This window comes from Hyperolius riggenbachi, chromosome 8 (genome assembly GCF_040937935.1).
Source record: "Hyperolius riggenbachi isolate aHypRig1 chromosome 8, aHypRig1.pri, whole genome shotgun sequence".
Taxonomy (NCBI): Eukaryota; Metazoa; Chordata; class Amphibia; order Anura; family Hyperoliidae; genus Hyperolius; species Hyperolius riggenbachi.
Window position 1 is genome coordinate 265674509 of NC_090653.1, and position 23620 is coordinate 265698128.

Here is a 23620-nt window from a genome sequence, read left to right on the forward strand (position 1 = left end):
GCACACCCACAGACCATCAGGTCCAGCCTTCATGGTCACTGCACACTCACAGACCATCAGGTCCAGCCTTCATGGTCCCTGCACACTCACAGACCATCAGGTCCAGCCTTATGGTCCCTGCACACTCACAGACCATCAGGTCCAGCCTTCATGGTCACTGTACACTCACAGACCATCAGGTCCAGCCTTCATGGTCACTGTACACTCACAGACCCTCAGGTCCAGCCTTCATGGTCACTGTACACTCAAAGACCATCAGGTCAAGCCTTCATGATCACTGCACACTCCCAGACCATCAGGTCCAGCCTTCATGGTCCCTGCACACTCACAGACCATCAGGTCCAGCCTTCATGGTCACTGTACACTCACAGACCATCAGGTCCAGCCTTCATGATCACTGCACACTCACAGACCATCAGGTCCAGCCTTCACGGTCACTGCACACTCAGATCAGGTCCAGCCTTCATGGTCACTGCACACTCAGACCATCAGGTCCAGCCTTCATGGTCACTGCACACTCAGACCATCAGGTCCAGCCTTCATGGTCACTGCACACTCAGACCATCAGGTCCAGCCTTCATGGTCACTGCACACTCACAGACCATCAGGTCCGGCCTTCATGGTCACTGCACACTCCCAGACCATCAGGTCCAGCCTTCATGGTCACTGCACACACTCAGACCATTAGGGTAAGCCTTCATGGTCACAGCACACTCACAGACCATCAGGTCCAGCCTTCATGGTCACAGCACACTCACAGACCATCAGGTCCAGCCTTCATGGTCACTGCACACTCACAGACCATCAGGTCCAGCCTTCATGATCACTGCACACTCCGACCATCAGGTCCAGCCTTCATAGTCACTGCATTCTCTCAGACCATCAGGTCCAGCCTTCACACTCACTACACAATCTGAGACCATCATCTCCAGCCTTGATGCTCACTGCACACAGACCATCAGGTCCAGCATTCATGGTCATTGCACACCCACAGACCATCAGGTCCAGCCTTCATGGTCACAGCACACTCACAGACCATCAGGTCCAGCCTTCATGGTCACTGCACACTCTCAGACCATCAGGTCCAGCCTTCATCGTCATTGCACACTCTCAGACCATCAGGTCCAGCCTTCATAGTCACTGCATTCTCTCAGACCATCAGGTCAAGCCTTCGTGGTTCCAGCACACTCTCAGACAATCAGGGCCAGCCTTCATGGTCACTGCATTCTCTCATACCATCAGGTCCAGCCTTCACACTCACTGCACAATCTGAGACCATCATCTCCAGCCTTTATTGTAAATGCTCACTCCATCAGGTCCAGCCTTCATTCTCACTGCACACTCACAGACCATCAGGTCCAGCCTTCATGGTCACTGCAGACTCACAGACCATCAGGTCCAGCCTTCATGGTCCCTGCACACTCACAGACCATCAGGTCCAGCCTTCATGGTCACTGTACACTCACAGACCATCAGGTCAAGCCTTCATGATCACTGCACACTCCCAGACCATCAGGTCCAGCCTTCATGGTCACTGCACACACTCGGACCATTAGGGTAAGCCTTCATGGTCACAGCACACTCACAGACCATCAGGTCCAGCCTTCATGGTCACAGCACACTCACAGACCATCAGGTCCAGCCTTCATGGTCACAGCACACTCACAGACCATCAGGTCCAGCCTTCATAGTCACTGCACACTCAGTCCATCAGATTCAGCCTTCATAGACACTGCACACTCAGTCCATCAGATTCAGCCTTCATAGACACTGCACACTCCAAGACCATCAGGTCCAGCCTTCATGGTCACTGCAAACTCTCAGACCATCAGGTCCAGCTTTCATGGTCACTGCAAACTCACAGACCATCAGGTCCAGCCTTCATGGTCACTGCAAACTCACAGACCATCAGGTCCAGCCTTCATGGTCACTGCAAACTCACAGACCATCAGGTCCAGCCTTCATGGTCACTGCAAACTCACAGACCATCAGGTCCAGCCTTCATGGTCACTGCAAACTCACAGACCATCAGGTCCAGCCTTCATGGTCACTGCACACTCACAGACCATCAGGTCCAGCCTTCATGGTCACTGCACACCCACAGACCATCAGGTCCAGCCTTCATGGTCACTGCACACCCACAGACCATCAGGTCCAGCCTTCATGGTCACTGCACACTCCCAGACCATCAGGTCCAGCCTTTATGGTCACTGCACACTCCCAGACCATCAGGTCCAGCCTTTATGGTCACTGCACAGTCCCAGACCATCAGGTCCAGCCTTTATGGTCACTGCACACTCCCAGACCATCAGGTCCAGCCTTCATGGTCACTGCACCCACAGACCATCAGGTCCAGCCTTCATGGTCACTGCACTCACAGACCATCAGGTCCAGCCTTCATGGTCACTGCATTTTCTCAGACCATCAGGTCCAGCCTTCACGGTCACAGCACACTCTCAGACCATCAGGTCCAGCCTTCACGGTCACTGCACAATCTCAGACCATCAGGTCCAGCCTTCATGGTCACTGCAAAATCTCAGACCATCAGATCCAGCCTTCATGGTCACTGCACACTCACAGACCATCAGGTCCAGCCTTCATGGTCACAGCACCAGTGTTCTCCCCAGAAATTTTTTCCAGCCGGGTGGCATGAAATAGTAGCCGGGTGGCATAAAAAAGTAGCCAGTTGTGGCAAGATAAGAGAATGCAGGGCTGGTGCTTCTGTGTGCAACTCTGCTTATAGCATAGGAGGAGGTGAGCCGATGACAGCCGGGTGCTCACCAAAACTAGCCGGGTGGAGCACCCGGCAAAAAGAGCCTGGGGAGAACACTGCAGCACACTCACAGACCATCAGGTCCAGCCTTCATGGTCACTGCACACTCAGACCATCAGATTCAGCCTTCACGGTCACAGCACACTCTCAGACCATCAGGTCCAGCCTTCACGGTCACTGCACAATCTCAGACCATCAGGTCCAGCCTTCATGGTCACTGCAAAATCTCAGACCATCAGATCCAGCCTTCATGGTCACTGCACACTCACAAACCATCAGGTCCAGCCTTCACGGTCACTGCACACTCAAACCATCAGGTCCAGCCTTCATGGTCACTGCACACTCACAAACCATCAGGTCCAGCCTTCACGGTCACTGCACACTCAGACCATCAGGTCCAGCCTTCATGGTCACTGCACAATCTCAGACCATCAGGTCAAGCCTTCGTGGTTCCAGCACACTCTCAGACAATCAGGGCCAGCCTTCATGGTCACTGCATTCTCTCATACCATCAGGTCCAGCTTTCATGGTCACTGCACACTCACAAACCATCAGGTCCAGCCTTCACGCTCACTGCACAATCTGAGACCATCATCTCCAGCCTTTATTGTCAATGCTCACTCCATCAGGTCCAGCCTTCATTCTCACTGCACACTCACAGACCATCAGATCCAGCCTTCATGGTCACTGCACACTCCCAGACCAATTAAAAGAGTGGAGGAGTCGGCACTAGTGCTGACGGCAACCTGATTGGGGGTTGGTGGGTAGTTCAATGTGCCCTCGGATGGGCTCAGTGCATCAGATCAAATCCAAAAGAAACGTAGAATCCGGGCACCATGAACTGCAGTTACCACACTTTATTGCATCCCCAATCACAGACAGATACAGGTGTATAGGGCTGGTCTAACAGCCGTTTCACAAGCAAAGTTGATCGCTTCCTCAGAGGAAGCGAGCAACTTTGCTTGTGAAACGGCTGTTAGACCAGCCCTATACACCTGTATCTGTCTGTGATTGGGGATGCAATAAAGTGTGGTAACTGCAGTTCATGGTGCCCGGATTCTACGTTTCTTTTGGATTTGATCTGATACACTCCCAGACCATCAGGTCCAGCCTTTATGGTCACTGCACACTCCCAGACCATCAGGTCCAGCCTTTATGGTCACTGCACACTCCCAGACCATCAGGTCCAGCCTTTATGGTCACTGCACACTCTGACCATCAGGTCCAGCCTTCATGGTCACTGCACATTCACAGACCATCAGGTCCAGCCTTCATGGTTGCAAAATAAAAATATGAAATAAAAAGGCTGAATGTATTTAAAAACACAAATATAAAAAATAAACATTGCAGCAGCGATCACAGCCTACCAACAGAAAGCCCTGTTGGTGGGCAGAAAAGGGGGTGGGGAATAACTTGTGTGCCGAGTTGTATGGCCCTGCAGAGAGGCCTTAAAGCTGCAGTGGCCTAAACTGTAAAAAATAGCACGGTCACTAGTGGGGAGTAAAGTGGTTATGAACCAGAACAAACCTAAGGCAGATACTGCTTACAAACAACGTAAAGCCCTACCTGGAAGTTGGAGAGGAAGTCGTCGCTCAGAGGACTGCTGGAGGCGGATACAGGCACGTAGGTGTTCAATTCAGCCAGTTTCGGGAGAGAAACCTCAGCTCTGTTTTTACCGATGTCTCCTTCTCTGAGATAAAACTGTCAACACAACCCCAATATTACGTCAATACCAAATAAACTCAAGCCTTTAAGCATAATGAGATCGAGCTCTCTGGATACCTGAGAGGAAAGGTCTCTCCATTCTGTGTTGGCTTGGTCATGGATGGTGACAGACTTTACTCCTCCCAGGATGATGTTCTTTGCTATTTCCACGCCAAGGCCGCCCATCCCTGATACAAGAACATTGGAGTTCTGCATCCTCTTCATCGCCTCGTGGCCCAAAACATAGCTGAAAAAAACACTCAACCCATTACAAGTGTTCATCCAGTGGACTTTCTACAACCATTCTTCGGGAACCTACAGAAGATCTAGTAGAAAGGTACGTTCCCTAGAAGCTTCATGTGAGGTTGCTATTATTGGTGGCCCATTTAGTTGAGTATCCAATAGGCACCCAATTTCTTTCAAGATAATGATTGCTCCAATTGTTTAGCTATATTTTTTTGAGGTCATCCCTCCTAGGAGGAACCGTATCAAGCATGGTTTCTTTTTAGTAAAACAAAGTATTTTGAACAGTTCCTCCGGTCCCATCTTATTTCTGCAGAATTGGGTGGGGGGGGGCGTCTTAAGGTTAAATACCAGATCCAATGTCCGTTAACTCAGGTTATGCTCCGCCACATCCACAGGAACACAGTCAAGTCATGTTTCTAAAGCTTGCCAAAGCCCTTTGAAAACCTGTGTCTGCGCCAGCTAGATTGCCACCAACTTGTCTTGCAAGCTGGGGGGGCGGGGGCGGGGGCAGGCGATGGATATGCTGGTGGGCATGGCCAGAGCCTCAGATTTTGAAAAAGCCCTGCATTGGTCCCAATTTAGAGGAGGGGTGAAGCAATGACCTGCCTAGATTATGTTTGGCTGATCAGCTAAGTATTTAACCACTAAACTCCTCCCAACAACCCCTCCCCCCACACCCCGCTCTATCATTAAAACAGACGGTAAATTCTTTGAAACAGAGACAAACCTCCCTACTAGACACTGACAGTATAAAGTACAGAAATCACAAAAAAGGACCAGCTTTGGAGACATGGCAACACCCATAATTTAATGCTATTAAATAAATGTAATAAAGACAGGAATGAATACATACAGCTGACGGGAGTAGAGACCCTCATCAATTTCCGCGTCATTGCCGTTGCGGGCCATGCCCTGAAAGAAAACCACACTGTTACCATCAATGAATATTCAAACTGCTGGTCTCACTTAGTAGCAGATCTGACAATGGTTTAACTTTTAGGTAACTAGCAGAACAAAGCATAACACAGTCAGGACATTCTTCCATCACACCCAGAGAGATCAGCAGCCCTGTATGCATGTAGGGGAGAGAGATGGGCACTTACGTTGGCTGGCGCTGTCTGCTCTGTGCTCACAGAATTAGAGGAGGAACAGTTTGAACCCGTTTTTGTATCAGATACGGCCACGCGTCGCTTCTTGGACAGCGGCGAGCTGGACATCTGATTATAGGAAGAGAAAGAGGACAAAACAAAAACCAATGTTACCGACATCAACTCGAGTCAGGATCAAACACCAAATCCAGGTCTCCGTATCACATGCAGGAATCTGCAATACCTCCTCTGAGCCGGGCTGGAAGACCCTAGGTGGCCAGCAGACAAGGCTCCTGAATTTCAAATGAGTTTCAGACTTTTCAATTTCTCAAATGGCTATGCGAAACAGAAATTTGCCTTTTTAAAGGGAACCTGAGGCAAAAGGGATATGGATGCTGCCATATTTATTTCCTTTTAAGAAATACAAGTTGCCTGGCAACTCTGCTGATGCTCTGCCTCTAATACTTTCAGCCATAGACCCTGAATAAGCATGCAGCATATCAGGTGTTTGGCATAGTCAAATCTGACAAGATTATCTGCATGCTTGATTCTGGTGCAGCCCAGTCACTGCTGCAGCCAAAGAGATCAGCATGGTTGCCAGGCAACTGGTATTGCTTAAAAGGAAATAAATATGGCAGCTTCCATATCCCTCTCGCTTAAGTTGTTTAAAACATATGCTCACTTCAACCTGAATAATCGCAAACACCTTTTGTTAAGAAGGCAAATTTGTTTTGCATAGAGTTTATATTAAAAGGGATTTTTTATTACTGTTTAGCCCCTTAAACACCCCTAAGCATTCTGGTTATCCAAATGCAGTCATCTGAGCTGCCAAGGGTCATAGGTTTCAATAACTCCACGAAGAAGGAGAAAAAAAAAAAAAAAAGACCCCCCCGCATAAAAAAAAAGCTAGTAGTAGCAGGACTGCCAGGCAACTGGTATTGTTTACAAGGAAATAAAGATGGCAGCCTCCATATCCCCGTCATTACAGTTGTCCTTTTACTTATCAGTTGGCTGATGGTGTAATGGTTAAGGGCTCTGCCTCTGACACAGGAGACCAGGGTTCAAATCTCGGCTCTGCCTGTTCAGTAAGCCAGCACTAATTCAGTAGGAGACCTTAGGCAAGTCTCCCTTACACTGCTACTGCCAATAGAGCGCGCCCTAGTGGCTGCTGCTCTGGCGCTTTGAGTCCGCAAGGTGAAAAGCACAATATAAATGTTATTTGTCTTGTCTATCAGTAGGCTGAGGAACCCTACATTCCTTGAGGACACCAAAAAAAAAACCCAACCAAAAACAAACTCCATGCACACAGCTGCCAGGCTGAGACTTGAACCTTGTACTCCAGAAAATGGAGAAGCTTATTGTGGACAGAGACAGATCTGATAGAGCAGTGTTCTGTACAAGCAGATAGGCACCAGTATAACCAGTTAGAACTCTTTACTGAAGAAATACATGCTGAGTTAGATCATACACCACCATCAGGAAATGCAGCTTGCTTATAGTGATGGTCATGTCTCAGAGAATTCATGGAGAAGCATGTGATCAGTTTAGTCAGGTGTGTGAGTTCCCGGGGCCCCAGGCTGGCTCATGCACCATTGTTTTTAATGAGAGGGAATATCCTGCACGCTGGTGCCCCCTGCTGGTCATATAGCCTATGTCTATATGCAACTGAAGCCCTCTCCAACTGACTGGCTGACTTGCTCAGCTTCTGCTTGATTAATCACTGCAAGCTAGGTGTATTATATGTGTGCACTTCTCATTGGCTTATAAGCAGCCTGCAGGCTTTATAAAGCAGCAGAGAACTGTTTGGGAGTGAGTTTCTCCATTTGTGTGTTTGGTAAGTTTTAGAGCAGTAGGAGACAGGCCTTGGGGGTGGCAGCTCCAGGGGTTTGGCTGCGCTCACATATGGTGTTAGATGCTGGTTCTGGGGCCCCGGGCAGTGAGAGTTCCCGGGGCCCCAGGCTGGCTCATGCACCATGGTTTTTAATTTTACAGTTTAGTCAGGTGATCGTTATGCAAGTCTGATTTGCTAGTCATTATGTGCAAAAGCAGGATGTGACCACAGCAAATCAGAGCTTTGCAAAACTATCAGCTGATAAAACAAATCGCATGCTTCTCCATGTGTTCTTCTAGACCGGATCCTCACTACTTAGAACAGAGAGGAACACACAGAATGAACACAGGAAACAACCACGCCATAGAGATCTTTGCAGCACTTTACATAGCAGTGACATGTGGTTGCTTTACTATACTGCAGTTTAGCTAATGTTTATATCAAGTTCTTTCCCGAGATATTTCAAAGCAGGGTTTCTTTTTAATTAATGGCGTTATTTACTTTTATTAAACACCAAAGCAAAGAAAGTTCCTAGGTATAAACTGTTAAACTTTCAAATGTAATTCATAGGTCGGCAAATCTTACCAAAAAGATTTATAACATTGCTAGCTAGTCCTGTGGCTGAACAGCTCTACACAGCCCAAAGCCTACCTCACCCTCGCTTACTTCACAGACACACCCAAGTCTGCTGACTAGAGTTGGGCCATGAGATGCAAATAAGTTCTATTTGCATACAAATTTCATGTAAACTTTATGCAGCTTGAAAATGGACCAATCACATCTTCCTGCCTGTTGTGATTGGTCCATGTTCAAGCTGCACACAATTTACATGAAATTTAAATGCAAGAACAACTAATTTGCATCTCATTTATAATTTCTACTGCTGACTTGACAGCACAATAAAGATATAATTTTGAACAACCACACACCAACAAAACAAGTCGTTGGCCTGCAGGCTAGCAACGTGTCTGTACAGTCTTGGCCCAGTGATGTTGCCCTGAGAGATCCCTCTCAGCCATGTGTTGAGGCTTGAGAATGATTTTGGTTCCCCAGAATCATTCATCCTGTTGTCAGCTGTCGTGTGCCGTGCTAGTTGACATAGAAAACAAGAATAGGTTTGGTTCCTATGGGCAACAAGCGCAAATGCTTTACACATAAAGCCCTAGATTACAAACTTATCTCCCTCTGAAGAACAGCTGTCCAGATTAATTGAAGACTGGTGCCCATTAATCCTGTCAAAGATGCCAACATGATTAGAGCCAGTGACAATTGGCAAATGGCTGCAGCTGAGTAAGAGGGGGAAGGGGAGGGTAGAAGTTATGACTTAATCCATAGACAAATAAAGAAGCAAATTTAAAGAGAACCTGAAATGAGAGGGATATGGAGGCTGCCATACTCTAAAAACAATACCAGTTGTCTGGCTGTACTGCAAACTCCACCAGCAAAGTAGTAAAATACAAAAAAAGAATAGTTGAAAGATCATGAACTAGGGCTTGAGATTTAAAAAATGGCTGATTAGAGGATGCCTGGGAAACGGCATAGCAAGATTTTGTAGCAGCACAAAGTTTTAAGGGGGGGAGGGGTACCTATGGGATCCACCAGAGACTTCTCCAGCCCTTCTCTGCCAGGCTATTCTAGTGCGGAGACCCCTGAAGCTTGCGGTTGCAGTGCACCACCACCCGCTTGGGTTTCCGTGTAAAATGCAGCGCTCAATAAGGTCTGTGCTATTGCACACGTGAGCCATCGACAAGGATTCATCAATGATCTTTTGGGGGAATCAGTACTGGAACTGCCTGGTGGAGGACAGGGGAAGCCTCTTAAAGCGGTATAAAACCCTGACAATATTCGATTTAAAAAAAATTATGTTCTCCTACTTTTTATATGCCATACGGTTATCATATTTGCTTTTGTGCATAATTATAATTTATTTAGAAAGTATAAAGTTCCCAAAGTACACTTTTTTTGCCCTGAGAGCTGACTTTCCATTTTATTCATAACGGCTTTATTCATCTTCCAACTTAAGCAGAAATGCTTTCTGATTGTCTGACTTTGTTTAGCAGAGCCTGCAGTGTCAGAGAAGTGTTTATTTACATTCCTCACTTGATACAATTAAATACAAGATAACAGGGAACGTCTAGGTCCTGTGTGTAACCCTTTGAATGCTGTTCTAGTATTAAAAAAAATAAAAATAATAAAAAAAAAAAATACCTTGTATACAATACAGGGGACCCCAAACATTTTCGTTCAAGGGCCAGGTCAACATACTTCAGTCTGCTGGGGGGCCGGTACATAAAATTATGTTGAAAAACATTACATTGAGTATGGATTCCCCCCAATCATGCCCGGAAGAGAACTCCCTGCAGCAGCCAGTCATATGCACCTGAAGAACAGCTTTGTGCACCAGACAGTGAAGCATACCCAGGTGACAGCCTGCCATCCAGTTGTACAGCAGTGTCACCTGATGCAGAATAGGATTGGAAGCCAGCGAATGACTTCTCATTGACTTCTACAGTATGTGGAAGGGTGGTGCCAGCACTGCTATTCTATATGCGGGGTGCCAATATTTAAAGGTGCAGTCAGCTGCATCTATAAATTATACATTGTGTTTGGGGGCCTGTTGAAAAGCCTTGGCGGGCCACATTCGGCCCGTGGGCCTTAGTTTGAGGACCACTTCTACAATATGCTGTAAATGATCTATTAGTGCAGGGGTTAGGAAACTTTTTGGCTGAGAGAGCCATAAACTCCACATATTTCAAAATGGCATTCCGTGAGAGCCATACAATATGTTTCAAACTGGGACAGTAGGGCTTACGACCCTGTTGCCATGGTGATGTGTATAGAGTTGATGTGTTGGGCAGCGAAAGTGTCAGACATGTCTTCAGCTTCTCTTGGGTTTCAACAACATCAGCAATTTTCCCCCGAGAGCCAGACAGGAGAAATACCGACTAACAGCTTATACAATTAGCTAGCTGACTTGGGGATTGATTTACTTTGTAGAACGAAATCCCTGCACTTTGGCCCAATAGGCTGCCTGTCAAGTGACAGGCAGCCTATTGGGCCATTTAAAGTGTGGGAATATCGTCCTACAAGGTCACTGGCCCTGACAGGGTCCAGAGTGGGACAATTTGAGCAGTCATACATTTTGGGGGGAGCGCAAGTAAGTTACTAGTGCATGCTACAGCAGTAGCGTGCCTACTTTGAACATTTTATTTGCGCTGCCACACTAAGCTGCGCTGCTTGAGTAGTGTAGCTTAGTGAATCAACTCCTACGAATTTGTCTGAGCCAGATGTAGCTATCAAGAGAGCCACTTCTGGCTTCCGAGCCATAGGTTCCCTACCCCTGCTCCCTACCCCTGTATTAGAGCAAAGAAGAAATGCTGGTTTTCATTGCGCTTTAAAGAGAACCAGAGGTGTGTTTAAATAATGTTATCTGCATACAGAGGCTGGATCGGCCTATACAGCCCAGCCTCTGTTGCTATCCCAAACCCCACTAGGGTCCCCCTGCACTCTGCAATCCCTCATAAATCACAGCCGTGCTGTGAGGCTGCGTTTACATCTGTAGTGTCAGTCTCAGCTGCTCCCCCGCCTCCTGCCCTGTCCCTTCCCTCCAATCAGCAGGGAGGGAAGGGATGCAGGCGGGGACTGGAGTTCTGCAGGAGGCGGGGAGAGCAGCAGACTGAAACTATAGAGATAAACACAGCCTCACAGCACGGCAGTGATTTATGAGGGATTGCAGAGTGCAGGGGGAGCTTAGGGGGGTTTGGGATAGCAACAGAGGCTGGGCTGTATAGGCAGATCCAGCCTCTGTATGCAGATAATATTCTTCAAACCCACCTCGGGTTCTCTTTAATCCAGAGGCTTCTCTCTATTGATACCAGTACCCCTTTTGGGCACTTGTTTGCTTACACATATACTTTAAAGTACAGCTTATATCAGACCTATGGAGCATGGCATCAACATAGTGCTTTAAAGAACAACTAAATGTCACACGTCACTTCGGGTATTCTTTAAAGAGAACCCGAGGCGGGTATTTTAAACCTTAAGAGGACACAAAGATTTTCTGTACATAATCACATGCCTCTGTGTCTCTAGTCCTCTATTCCCCCCGGGGTCTGCTGTGCCCCCTGAAAAAAAAAAACTTCAGGCTAGAGACAATCTGCTTGTCGCTAGCCTTCTATTTACCTGCAGCCCGTTATTAATTCTGTGCTCCCCCCCACCCGTCTGAGCTTCCTCCAATCGGAAGCTAAGCTGCGACCTGGGAGGTACTTCCTGGGTTGTGGCTTAGCTTTAGATTGGAGGAAGCTCATGGAGGCGGTACACATGCTACAGGTTTCTCGGACGAGGTGGCATGTTGGGACAGTCTCTGCAGAGACTCTAGCTAGCCTGCGCATGGCATCACCGCCCCAGATAGTCGCGGTCAGGTACATTGTTTCTTGCCTTACTTCTCTCCCCTGAATCCCCTCATGTGCAGCACCGTCGTCCCTGCCCCCTTCTCTGTACAGGTCTCAGTCCCAAACTGTCCCCCGAGGGATCCAGTTTCAATCACTGTAGGCTACAGCAATTGTATGTGTAAGCATTTTTAAGGGATCTGTTAACGGTACAATCCAGCAGCCTATTGATTGTTTTAGTTCACGGCGGTAATTGATTGGATACAATCGGGCAGGCCCATTAACTGCCAAATTCCCACTTACCAATTCATTCCGATTAATGGAATCGATCGGATTGGTTAGCCAGGAATTCAGCCGATAACCCATTAGCAGCTGCAATAGCGTTATCTTGTTTGAGGTAAGTGCACGGCTTTTGGCCTCAGTCGGCAAAACTTGTGCTGTAATTTCTTGGAATACTTTGTTAACTCTCTACTAGCAGAAAATATAGAAACTGAAAGCAGAAATCCTCTATTGTCACACTGCCCCCTACTGAAAAGTGGCCATAAACTAGAAGCAAGATAATGTAACAGTTGTAAAAAATAAAAAAAAAGCACTAAAATATAAGGCATGGAACACTTGCAAGCTTCTAAATTGGCAGCTAAAGGGTTAAAGAAAAGATCGATTACCCCAGCCGAGGGATTCTACTGTTAATTATTATTTATTGTATTTATAAAGCGCTAACATATTACGCAGCGCTGGACAATAAATAGGGATACATACAATATTTAGGGGTGACATACAGCAAAATGACAATACCTGAATACAAGAAAGACCAGATCATGCAGCACAGTATGAGTACAGGGTAATGCTTAGTCACTGGAGGGGAGCATGGAGATTAGACAAGTTAGGTTCCCTCAGATGCATAGCCTGGGTTCACAGTAATGGAGGTGCATGATCAGGTAGGACACTAAAGGAGGAGGACCCTGCCCAAAGGCTTACAATCTAGAGGGAGAGATAAGGACACGGAAGGTAGGGGACCAGAGTTCATCTGTGGGTTTAGAGCACTTGTGAGGGGTAGTAGGCCAGAGTGAAAAGGTGAGTTTTGAGGGCTTTCTTGAAGCTGTTGGAGGGGGCTGCCCTAATGGGTGTAGGTAGGGAGTTCCATAGTGTTGGAGCAGCTCTTGAGAAGTCCTGGAGGCGTGCATGGGACTGGGTGATGCGGGGGCGGTTAGGCGAAGTTAATTGGAAGAGCGGAGTGAGCGGCTAGGTGTGCACCTCTGAGTAAGATCGGAAATGTAGGTTGGACAGGTTTTGTGGACAGATTTGTAGGTCAGACAGTATCTTGAATCTGATTCTGGACTGGATAGGAAGCCAGTGGAGGGATTCAAGGAGGGGATCCGCCGTGGTGGAGCGATGGGAGCAGTGGATAATTCTGGCTGCCGCATTCATGATCGACTGCAGTGGGGCTGTTCGGGTCATAGGTAGACCAGACAGCAGGGCATTGCAGTAGTCAAGGCGGGAAATTATGAGGGCATGGATGAGGAGTTTGGTGATGGCAGAGGTCAGGAAAGGGCGAATCTTACAGATCTTACGAAGGTGGAAGTTGCAGGACTTTGTGAGGTTTTGGATGTGGGGAGTGAAGGAGAGTGCGGAGTCCAGGGTGACACCCAGACAGCAGGCTTGAGGTAGGGTGAATGGTAGTGTGGTTAACAGTGACATGCACATCTGGGAGGTTTATGGATGTCCGGGGTGGGAAGATCATAAATTCCGTTTTGTCTAGGTTTAGTTTCAGGAACCTAGCGGACATCCAGGAGGAAATGGCTGAGAGACAGGAGGAGACCTATGTCCATGGTAGTGGTGGATATGTCAGGGGTGTGGAGGTAGATCTGGGTGTCATCTGCATACAGATGATAATTAAAACCCATGGAGGAGATAACCTTGCCAATGGAGGATGTGTATAGGGTGAACAGTAGGGGGCCAATGACTGAACCTTGGGGGACTCCCACCGAGAGGTGGTTGGGGGTGGACGAGGACTCATTGAAGGCGGTCGTGAAGGAACGGTTGGAGAGGTAGGATAAAAGCCAGGACAGGGCGAGATCGTGAATGCCCATGGACTGGAGGGACTGGAGGAGTAGAGGATGATCTACTGTGTCAAATGCTGCTGAAAGGTCAAGGAGGAGGCGAATGGAGTATTTGCCTTCAGCTTTAGCTAAGGTAAGGTCATTAACCACTTTGGTGAGAGCAGTTTCGGTTGAGTGGGCAGGCCGAAATCCAGATTGCAGTGGGTCTAGCAGTGAGTTGGCATTGAGGAACTGGGTCAGGCGTTTGTGAACCAGACGCTCAAGAAGTTTTGAGGCAAAGGGGAGGAGGGAGATAGGACGGTAGTTGGAGGGTAGCGAGGGGTCGAGGGAGGGTTTCTTAAGCAGGGGTAGTACAGTGGCCTGCTTGAAGTCTGAGGGGAAGGTGCCTGTGGATAGGGAGAGGTTGAACAGGGTAGTGAGGACTGGGGGCAATTCCGTGAAGTGAGGGTGGAGTAAATCAGAAGGGATGGGGTCAATTGGGGGGGGGGGGGGGGAGGGGGGGGAGTAGTGGTATGGGAAGTCTGCAGTAGGTTGATGACTTCCTCGTGGTAGTAGGAGTGAAGAATGTGAGGGGAGGATAGGGTGGAGGAGGAGCTGGTTGGGAGGGGGTGGGAGATGAAGTTTTGAGATTGGATATTTCCTGGCACCTTTAGACCTAGTACACAGATGAAAAAAAAAAAAAAATCACTTCCCATATGCAGTGTTCTCCCCAGGCTGTCATCGGCTCACCCCCTCCTATTCTGTAAGCAGAGTTGCATACAGAAGCACCAGCCCTGCATTTTCTCATCTCGCCCCACCCGACTACATTTTCATGCCATCCGGCTGGAAAAAAATTCTGGGAAGAACACTGCATATGATCAAAAATACAACGAAATGCAGATGAATCTGAAGTCATCTCCACTGCAGACTGATCAGAAACAACCCAGTGAGTCATCGATTGGTTGTTTAGCAAGGGAACATGCTGGCAGATCTAAGACTGATCAACAGAATACATGTTACGCACTGTATTAGTATTATATATGCACACAGTCAAATCACCACAACGACACAGACAAAAACTTTCTAAGGGAAAAATGAGCAAAAAGAAGCACCAGCACCCATCTGATGGATTACTGAACAAAAACCTGAAAGAAAAATAAGACTGGCCAAAATTGGAACATTCTGATACTAAAAAAAATAAATACAAAAATAAGTAGAGCAATGTAGATCAAGCAGCCAAGCAATCAGCTTTCACCTGTCAACTTTATATTGTGGGTGGCATCGGCCCAATTTCTCCTTTGTTCCAGGACCGGTGATCTGGGTCTGTACACTGTGCATTACATCTAGCTTCAAGAGTAATTATGAGCTTAGTGGAAAACCCAATAAATAAACAGCAGACAAACACAAAATCCAGTAACTACTTTACAATTTCTCCAGGAAATTTACACTGCTGTGGATGCCACAAGGTTTTGTGAAGTAGCAATGTGCTTGTAGGAGACCAAAGTAAATCATTGAAGAAGCCTTAAAGTCTGGAGGCACGCATTGCTAAGCTACGGATACGTGCCGAACTACAGCCTATAAAGCAGGCCATACACTGGCTCGATTCACGGCCGTTTCGACAGCAGATCCGATCCTGGGATCGAATCTGCTGCCAATCGCTTGCGCTAAACGCACCCGCCGATCCGATTCCCTCCCGAAATCGGATCGGACCGTCGATCGCGCCGTGCGGGAAATTACCCTCGATCGCCCGGCGGTAGGAGCGCGTCGCTTGCGGCGTACGATTCGGGCCCGATCCGAGCATGTATACATTACCTGAAGCTGGCTCCGGGGTCCTCTTCTCCTCGCTGCACCGCATTTCCGCATGTCCCAGTGTACGCTTATACTTCCTGTGTCACTCCGGTGACCAGGAAGTTGAAATAGAGGGCGCTCTATTTGAACTTCCTGGTCACGGAGTAACACAGGAAGCGCCGGGATGGAGCAAGAACAGCGGTGCGGTGCAGTGCGGAGAAGACGCCCGGGAGCCAGCCTCAGGTAATGTATACGGGGGGGGGGGGGACAGGCGGCAGGAGCAGCTGAACAGATTGTGATCGGTTTCAGGCTGAAATCGATTCACAATCTGTTTGCAGTAAAGGCAGCCATACGATCCCTATCTGATCAGATTCGATCAGATAGGGATCTGTCAGCTGGTCGATCTAATGGCACATCGACCAGTGTATGGCCACCTTAAGACTTTATAGCCCATGATTTTGTTACTCATTGGAGAAATCCCTCCTACTCTACCTACATTCATTCATGTTGTCAAATTATAACTGTCAAACCCTATTATACAGTCAAAACAGATACGTGGGGCTCCTGCAAACATTGGGCTTAAAGAGACACTGAAGCGAAAAAAAAAATATATGATATAGTGAATTGGTTGTGTACTATGAATAATTACTAGAAGATTAGCAGCAAAGAAAATATTCTCACACTTTTATTTTCAGGTATATAGTGTTTTTTCTAACATTGCATCATTCTATAATATGTGCAGATTACACAACACTCAGCATTCAAAATGAGTCTTTCAGAGCAGTCTGTGAAGTAATGACCTCTCCTCTAGCAGAGGAAAAGTAAATAGTCCAGGAACAGTTGAGGTAATATAAGTCAGATAACAGCCCTCTCCACGACTAGTCGGAGAGCTTAATGGCTTGTTTGCATAGAGATAACAACTGGAGTTTATCAACTCTTCCTGTACTGGAAACAATTACACTGATGTATCTGATCTTAAGGTGCCCATACACTCGTCAGATTGGCAGCAGATAGATAAGAAATGCATCTGATGATCTATCTGATGCGTTTTTAGAACATTTTTTTACCAGGATAGAATTCCAATAGATTTCAGTTTGAAATCTATTGAAATTCGATCTGATGGCATTTTTTTGCCATCAGATTTCCATTAAGGCCAATGCAAACTGATAAGCAATCTCATCAGATCGACCTAAATTTTCCACCCTGCAAGTTCGATGGAAATCCATCGAAATCGATCGAAATCGGCCGTCGATCGGTCGATTGGCCAACCGATTTGCGATCGATCGGGGTCGATCGGTCGGCCAGAAAATCGGCTGAGTGTATGGGCTGCTTTAATGTTTTATTTCTTAGCTGTGCTACACATACAAATCATAATATATTTTTTTTCGCTTCAGTGTCTCTTTAAAGGAAACCTGAAATGAACACTTAAGGTGGCCATACACTGGTCGATGTGCCATTAGATCGACCAGCTGACAGATCCCTATCTGATCGAATCTGATCAGAGAGGGATCGTATGGCTGCCTTTACTGCAAACAGATTGTGAATCGATTTCAGCCTGAAACCGATTCACCATCTGCTGAGCTACTCCTGCCGCCTGTCCCCCCCCCCCCCCCCCCCCTATACATTACCTGATGCTGGCTCCGGGTCCCCTTCTCCGCATTGCACGGCTCTGTTCCGGCTCCATCCCGGCGCTTCCTGTGTTACTTCGTGACCAGGGAGTTCAAATAGAGCACCCTCTATTTGAACTTCCTGGTCACTGCAGTGACACAGGAAGCGCCGGGATGGATGGAGCCGGAACAGAGCCGTGCAGCGCGGAGAAGACGCCCGGGAGCCAGCCTCAGGTAATGTATACTTGATCGGATCGGCCACCGCTAGCGACGCGCACTTTACCCGCGGGCGATCGAGGGTAATTTCCCGCATGGCGCGATCGACGGACCGATCCGATTTCGGGAGGAATTAGGATCGGCGGCTGCGTTTACCGCGAACGATTGGCAGCAGATTCGATCTCAGGATCGAATCTGCTGTCGAAACGGCCGCGAATCGAGCCAGTGTATGGCCTGCTTTAGGATTTATACATACCTGGGGCTTCCTCCAGCCCCCTGTAGTCAGTCTGGTCCTCTCATGTCGCTGTGAGGCCCACTGACCACTGCACATCCTGGCCGCACGCACCTTCAGATTTTATTCCCATAGCTGGGAGCGTTCTATGATGGCACAGTACAGTCTTTGTGGGGGCTGGAGGGCGCAGTTGGAACTGCGAATGTACAATGGCCTGCAACTGAGCTAGTCATGGAATTAAACAGGCTGGACTGCGGGAGAACAGAGGGGGCCAGCTGGACTACAGGGGGTGAGAGGAAGTCCCAAGTAAATACAATACCCGAGATGTTCATTTCAGGTACCCTTAACCACTTTGTCCTCTTTGACGTATAAAAACGTCGAGGACATGCGTGCTCCCGCGGCCGATAGCGCGCGTCCATGGGCACTTCCGGCCGCTGGTTCGGTAGCCCAGGAATCAATGAATCGGGCTATGGTGCCGATCACTCATTCCTCTCCCCCGCATAAAAAGCGACAGCTTCTCTCGGAAGCTTCGCTTTTTCAGAGTCTAAGTCCCTCTAAGCGTACATTGAATGCTTAGAGTGACGTCATGTAAACAAACTCAAGGTTGGCATCTTGTGGCCAAAGAGTAAAACTACACCTAAAAGTAAAAAAAAAATTACACTACACAAAATTTTTCCCTAAATAAAACACTATTCACTTCCCACCCTCCCAAAAATACCCACATAAAATGTTTAATAAAAAAAAACCAAAAACATTACAATAAGAAAAAAAAACACAAATATTTACCTAAGGGTCTAAACTATTTAAATATCTATGTAAAGATGAAATTTCTATATATTTTTTTAAGCTTGTAAATAGTGATGGATGCAAAACGGGAAAAATGCTCTTTTATTTCCAAATAAAATATTGTCGCCATACATTGTGATAGGGACATAAACAGTGAAATAACCGTGACAAATGGGCAATTACAATACGTGGGTTTTAATTATGGAGGCATGTATTTTAAAACTATAATGGCCGAAAACTGAGAAATAATGATTTTTTTCCGTTTTTTTTCCTTATTCTTACTGTCAAAATGCATTTACAGTAAGGTAGCTCATAGCAAAATATAGCCCCCAAAGAAAGCCTTAAGCTGGCCATACACTGGCCCGATTTGCCGCCGTTTCGACAGCAGATTCGTTCACTGGGATCGAATCTGCTGCCAATCGTTTGCGCTACACGCCGAATTTCGATCCATTTCGTCCGATCCCATCGATCGCTCCGTGTGGAAAATTACCGTCGATCGCCCGCGGGTAGGGAGCGCGTCGCTAGCGGCGTTCGAGTACCCGACGACCGACGCAATAGAGCCGCATATATTACCTGCTCCACCGGCACGACTACCCCCGGTCACCGCTGCTCCGTGTCCGCGCTGGTCTCCGGCATGCTTCAGTTCCTCCTGCCCGGCAGGAAGTTTAAACAGTAGAGGGCGCTCTACTGTTTAAACTTCCTGCCGGGCAGGAAGAAGTAAAGCATGCTGGACCTGGAGACCAGAGCGGAGACAGAGCAACGGAGACCTGGGGACTGGTGTCGCGCCAGCGGAGCAGGTAATGTATGCGGGCATGCGGGCGGGGGGAGCGGCGGCAGCACCACCACCACAACAGATTGTGATCGGTTTCAGGCTGAAATCGGTTCACAATCTGTTTGCAGTAAAGGTAGCCATACGATCCCTCTCTAAACAGATTCGATCAGAGAGGGATCTATCTGTTGGTCGAATCTGATGGCAAATCGGCCAGTGTATGGCCACCTTAATTGGTGGCGGAAAAAACAAGATATAGATCAGTTCATTGTGATAAGTAGTGATAAAGTTATAGGCGAATGAATGGGAGGTGAACATTGCTCGGATGCATAAAGTGAAAACGACAGAGCTTAAGTGGTTAAAGGACAGCTGAAGTGAGAGATGTAGAGGCTGCGATATGCATTTGCTTTTAAGCAATACCCGTTGCCTGGCTATCCTGCTGATCCTCCGTCTCTAATACTTTTAGCCACATACCCTGAACAAGCATACAGCAGATGAGGTGTTTGACTCAGATCTGACAAGATTAGCTACATGTTTGTTTCTGGTGTGGTTCAGACACTACTGCAGCCAAAGAGATCAGCAGGGCTGACAGGCAACTGGTATTGTTATAAAGGAAATAAATATGGCAGCCTCCTCACCTCATGTTCCCTTTACCCCTTGTACACACTCACAATTAGTTTCCTGCAGGGATTGGGATGCAATCCCTTGGGTGACGTGACAATTCTGGGCAGAGCGCTGTAAAGATTCGCCTATAAGCTAGCAACACCTTCTGCTGCTATATAGGAAGAAAGGTCAACAGCATGAATAGGAGATTAGGCACATCCTGCACTCAGCCTAGTATAGGTATAGGTAGGTAGGTACGCCGTTTCGGCCATGCCCGCGCCTGGCCATGATCCGCTTACCGCAGCCCCTGCGCCGTGCCACAGAAGCAGTGCATATTTATGATGTTAATGAGCCGGGCAGCGGGGGGTGGAGAGTTCAGTCCAGAGCGGCACACAGCTTCTCCAATCGCTGGATAGCAATGGAATGACGGAGGCAGTAGGCGGAGCTGTACGCTCTAGTACAGCTCCGTCTACCGCTGCCGTCATACCATCGGTATCCAGCGATTGGAGAAGCTGTGTGCCGCTCTGGACTGAACTCTCCTCCCCCCGCTGCCCGGCTCATTAACATCATAAATATGCACTGCTTCTGTGGCACGGCGCAGGGGCTGCGGTAAGCGGATCATGGCCAGGCGCGGGCATGGCCGCAACGGCGTACCTACCTACCTATACTGCGCACTTTACTAGCTGTACTGGGGCACTACCCATTCATACTGGGCACTATACTTGCTATACTGGGGCACTTTACTAGCTATACTGGCGCACTACCTACCCATAGTGGGCACTATACTAGCTACACCGGGGCACTATACTAGCTACACCGGGGCACTATACTAACTATACTGGGGCACTACCTACCCATACTGGGCACTAGGGCACTATACTAACCAGGGCTGTGGAGTCGGAGTCGTGGAGTCGTAGTCGTGGAGTCGGGCAATTTTGGGTGCCTGGAGTTGGAGTCGGGAAAAAATGCACCGACTCCTAATGAATTTGTAACTGTAATTAAAATAGAAAATATGATAAAATGTTCTATTTCTCAGATAATAGTCATTAAAAATAATGTGTATATATACACAGTAATAGCTGTGTTCAGTCCACAAAAATGAAATAAACCAATCAAAATTAGTTACATGTGCTGCTTCAATAAAGCAGTCCCTGTATTTTTAAGGTCAGATATACACATCTGATTGTGGCTGTATATAATGATGTGTACACAGGAATCTCTTATATATACTAAATCACATCTATGCTCTAAGAATAAAGCCTGATGTGTAGCTGTGTCACTAATAGAGATGGTCATTGAGATGGAAATAATTCTGCATTGATGCTGATTTATGCAAATGTATGCACTCCCTTTGCTGATGAAATCAAATAATTTGATCTGTTAAAATTTGGTTTGGTGAATACGAATTACCTGAGACGGATGAAAAGTTTTATACATACCTGGGGCTTCCTCCAGCCCCCTTCAGGCTAATCAGTCCCTCGCTGTCCTCCACCACCCAGATATTCTGGTTTGAGTCCTGGTAATTCAGCCAGTCAGCGCTGTCCGGCCGCATGCCGCTCCCACAGCCAGGAACATTCTGCACCTGCGCAATAGTGCTGCACAGGTGTAGTATGTTCCTGGCGGCGAAGTGTGTGCATGCGCACTATGCCAGACTGGCTCAAGTACCTGGACTCATAGCAGAAGATCCAGGTGGTGGAGGAGGACAACGAGGGACTGATTATCCTGAAAGCGGCTAGAGGAAGCCCCAGGTATGTATAAAACTTTAATTTCATCTGTCTCAGGTTTACTTTGCTACACAGTAGTACTATACTCTACATATGCACTCCCCACAAAGCTGCAGAGAATCCACTGAGAATGCTGTGCACATTGAACACAGAGGTGTTGTCTGTCACAGGGCTGTGGAGTCTGAGTCGGGCAATTTTGGGTGCCTGGAGTCGGAGTCGGGAAAAAATGCACCGACTCCTAATGAATTTGTAACTAATTAAAATAGAAAATATGATAAAATGTTCTATTTCTCAGATAATAGTCATTACAAATAATTTATATATACAGTATATATACAGTAATAGCTGTGCTTAGTCCACAAAAATGACATAAACCAATCAAAATGAGTTACTTGTGCTGCTTCAATAAAGCAGTCCCCGTATTTTTAAGGTCAGATATACATATCTGATTGTGACTGTATATATGATGTGTACACAGGAATCTCATATATACTAAATAACATCTATGCTGTAAGAATAAAGCCTGATGTGTAGCTGTGTCACTAATAGAGATGGTCAACGAGATGGAAATAATTCTGCATTGATGCTGATTTATGCAAATGTATGCAATCCCTTTGCTGATGAAATCAAATAATTTGATATGTTGTTAAAATTTGGTTTGGTGACTACAAATTAAAGGGTAACTGAGACGGATGAAAAGTAAAGTTTTATACATACCTGGGGCTTCCTCCAGCCCCCTTCAGGCAAATCAGTCCCTCGCTATCCTCCACCACCCGGATCTTCTGCTATGAGTCCTGGTAATTCAGCCAGTCAGCGCTGTCCGGCCGCATGCCGCTCCCACAGCCAGGAACATTCTGCACCTGCGCAATAGTGCTGCACAGGTGTAGTATGCTCCTGGCGGCGGAGTGTGTACATGCGCACTACGCCCGACTGGCTCAAGTACCTGGACTCATAGCAGAAGATCCAGGTGGTGGAGGAGGACAACGAGGGACTGATTATCCTGAAGGCGACTGGAGGAAGCCCCAGGTATGTATAAAACTTTAATTTCAGCTGTCTCAGGTTTACTTTGTTACACAGTAGTACTATACTCTACATATGCACTCCCCACAGAGCTGCAGGGAATCCACTGAGAATGCTGTGCACATTGAACACAGAGGTGTTGTCTGTTTACAATCTCCTCATTCCCCTGCAGAGTACCTGCACATCATTCTTACATGTACCCACACTTACATTGCCTAGAGCCTGATAGATGTTCTTTGTTCCGGTTTGTACCTTTTACAAGTACTCTTACCAAGGACTAGTTTTAGTCTAAAGGGAATAAATATAGTAGTCTACATATCCTTCTCACTTCAGTTGTCTTGTAAAATTCCTAAGCGTTGGCAGTTAAGAGACGAATTTCATGTTACATACTTTTAATCAACAAAATTGTAATATGCAAATTAGAGTAGGGAGTCGGTGGAATCCTAAACTGAGGAGTCGGAGGATTTTTGGACCAACTCCACAGCCCTGATACTAACTATACTAGGGCACTACCTACCCATACTGGGCACTATACTAGCATACTGGGGCATTACCTACCCATACTGGGCACTACACTAGCTATACTGAGGCACTACCTACCCATACTGCCGGGCACTATACTATCTATACTGAGGCACTATGCTAGCTATACTGGAGCACTATGCTAGCTATACTGAGGCACTATGCTAGCTATACTGGAGCACTATGCTAGAGCACTATGCTAGCTATACTGGAGCACTATGCTAGCTATACTGGAGCACTATGCTAGCTATACTGGAGCACTATGCTAGCTATACTGGAGCACT

The 23620-nt window shown here is 47.2% G+C and overlaps 1 protein-coding gene across 1 annotated transcript in view; it reads right to left on the reverse strand.

The window, feature by feature from the left end:
* Window positions 1-23620, reverse strand: part of UBA1 (ubiquitin like modifier activating enzyme 1) — a 103576-nt gene that overhangs the window by 53125 nt on the left and 26831 nt on the right. The window contains exons 2-5 of the mRNA XM_068247998.1: window positions 5827-5940; window positions 5577-5635; window positions 4556-4724; window positions 4340-4474 (exon numbers count right to left, since the gene is read on the reverse strand). Coding sequence (XP_068104099.1) covers window positions 4340-4474; window positions 4556-4724; window positions 5577-5635; window positions 5827-5940 — 477 coding nt within the window. The remainder of the gene's footprint in view (window positions 1-4339; window positions 4475-4555; window positions 4725-5576; window positions 5636-5826; window positions 5941-23620) is intronic.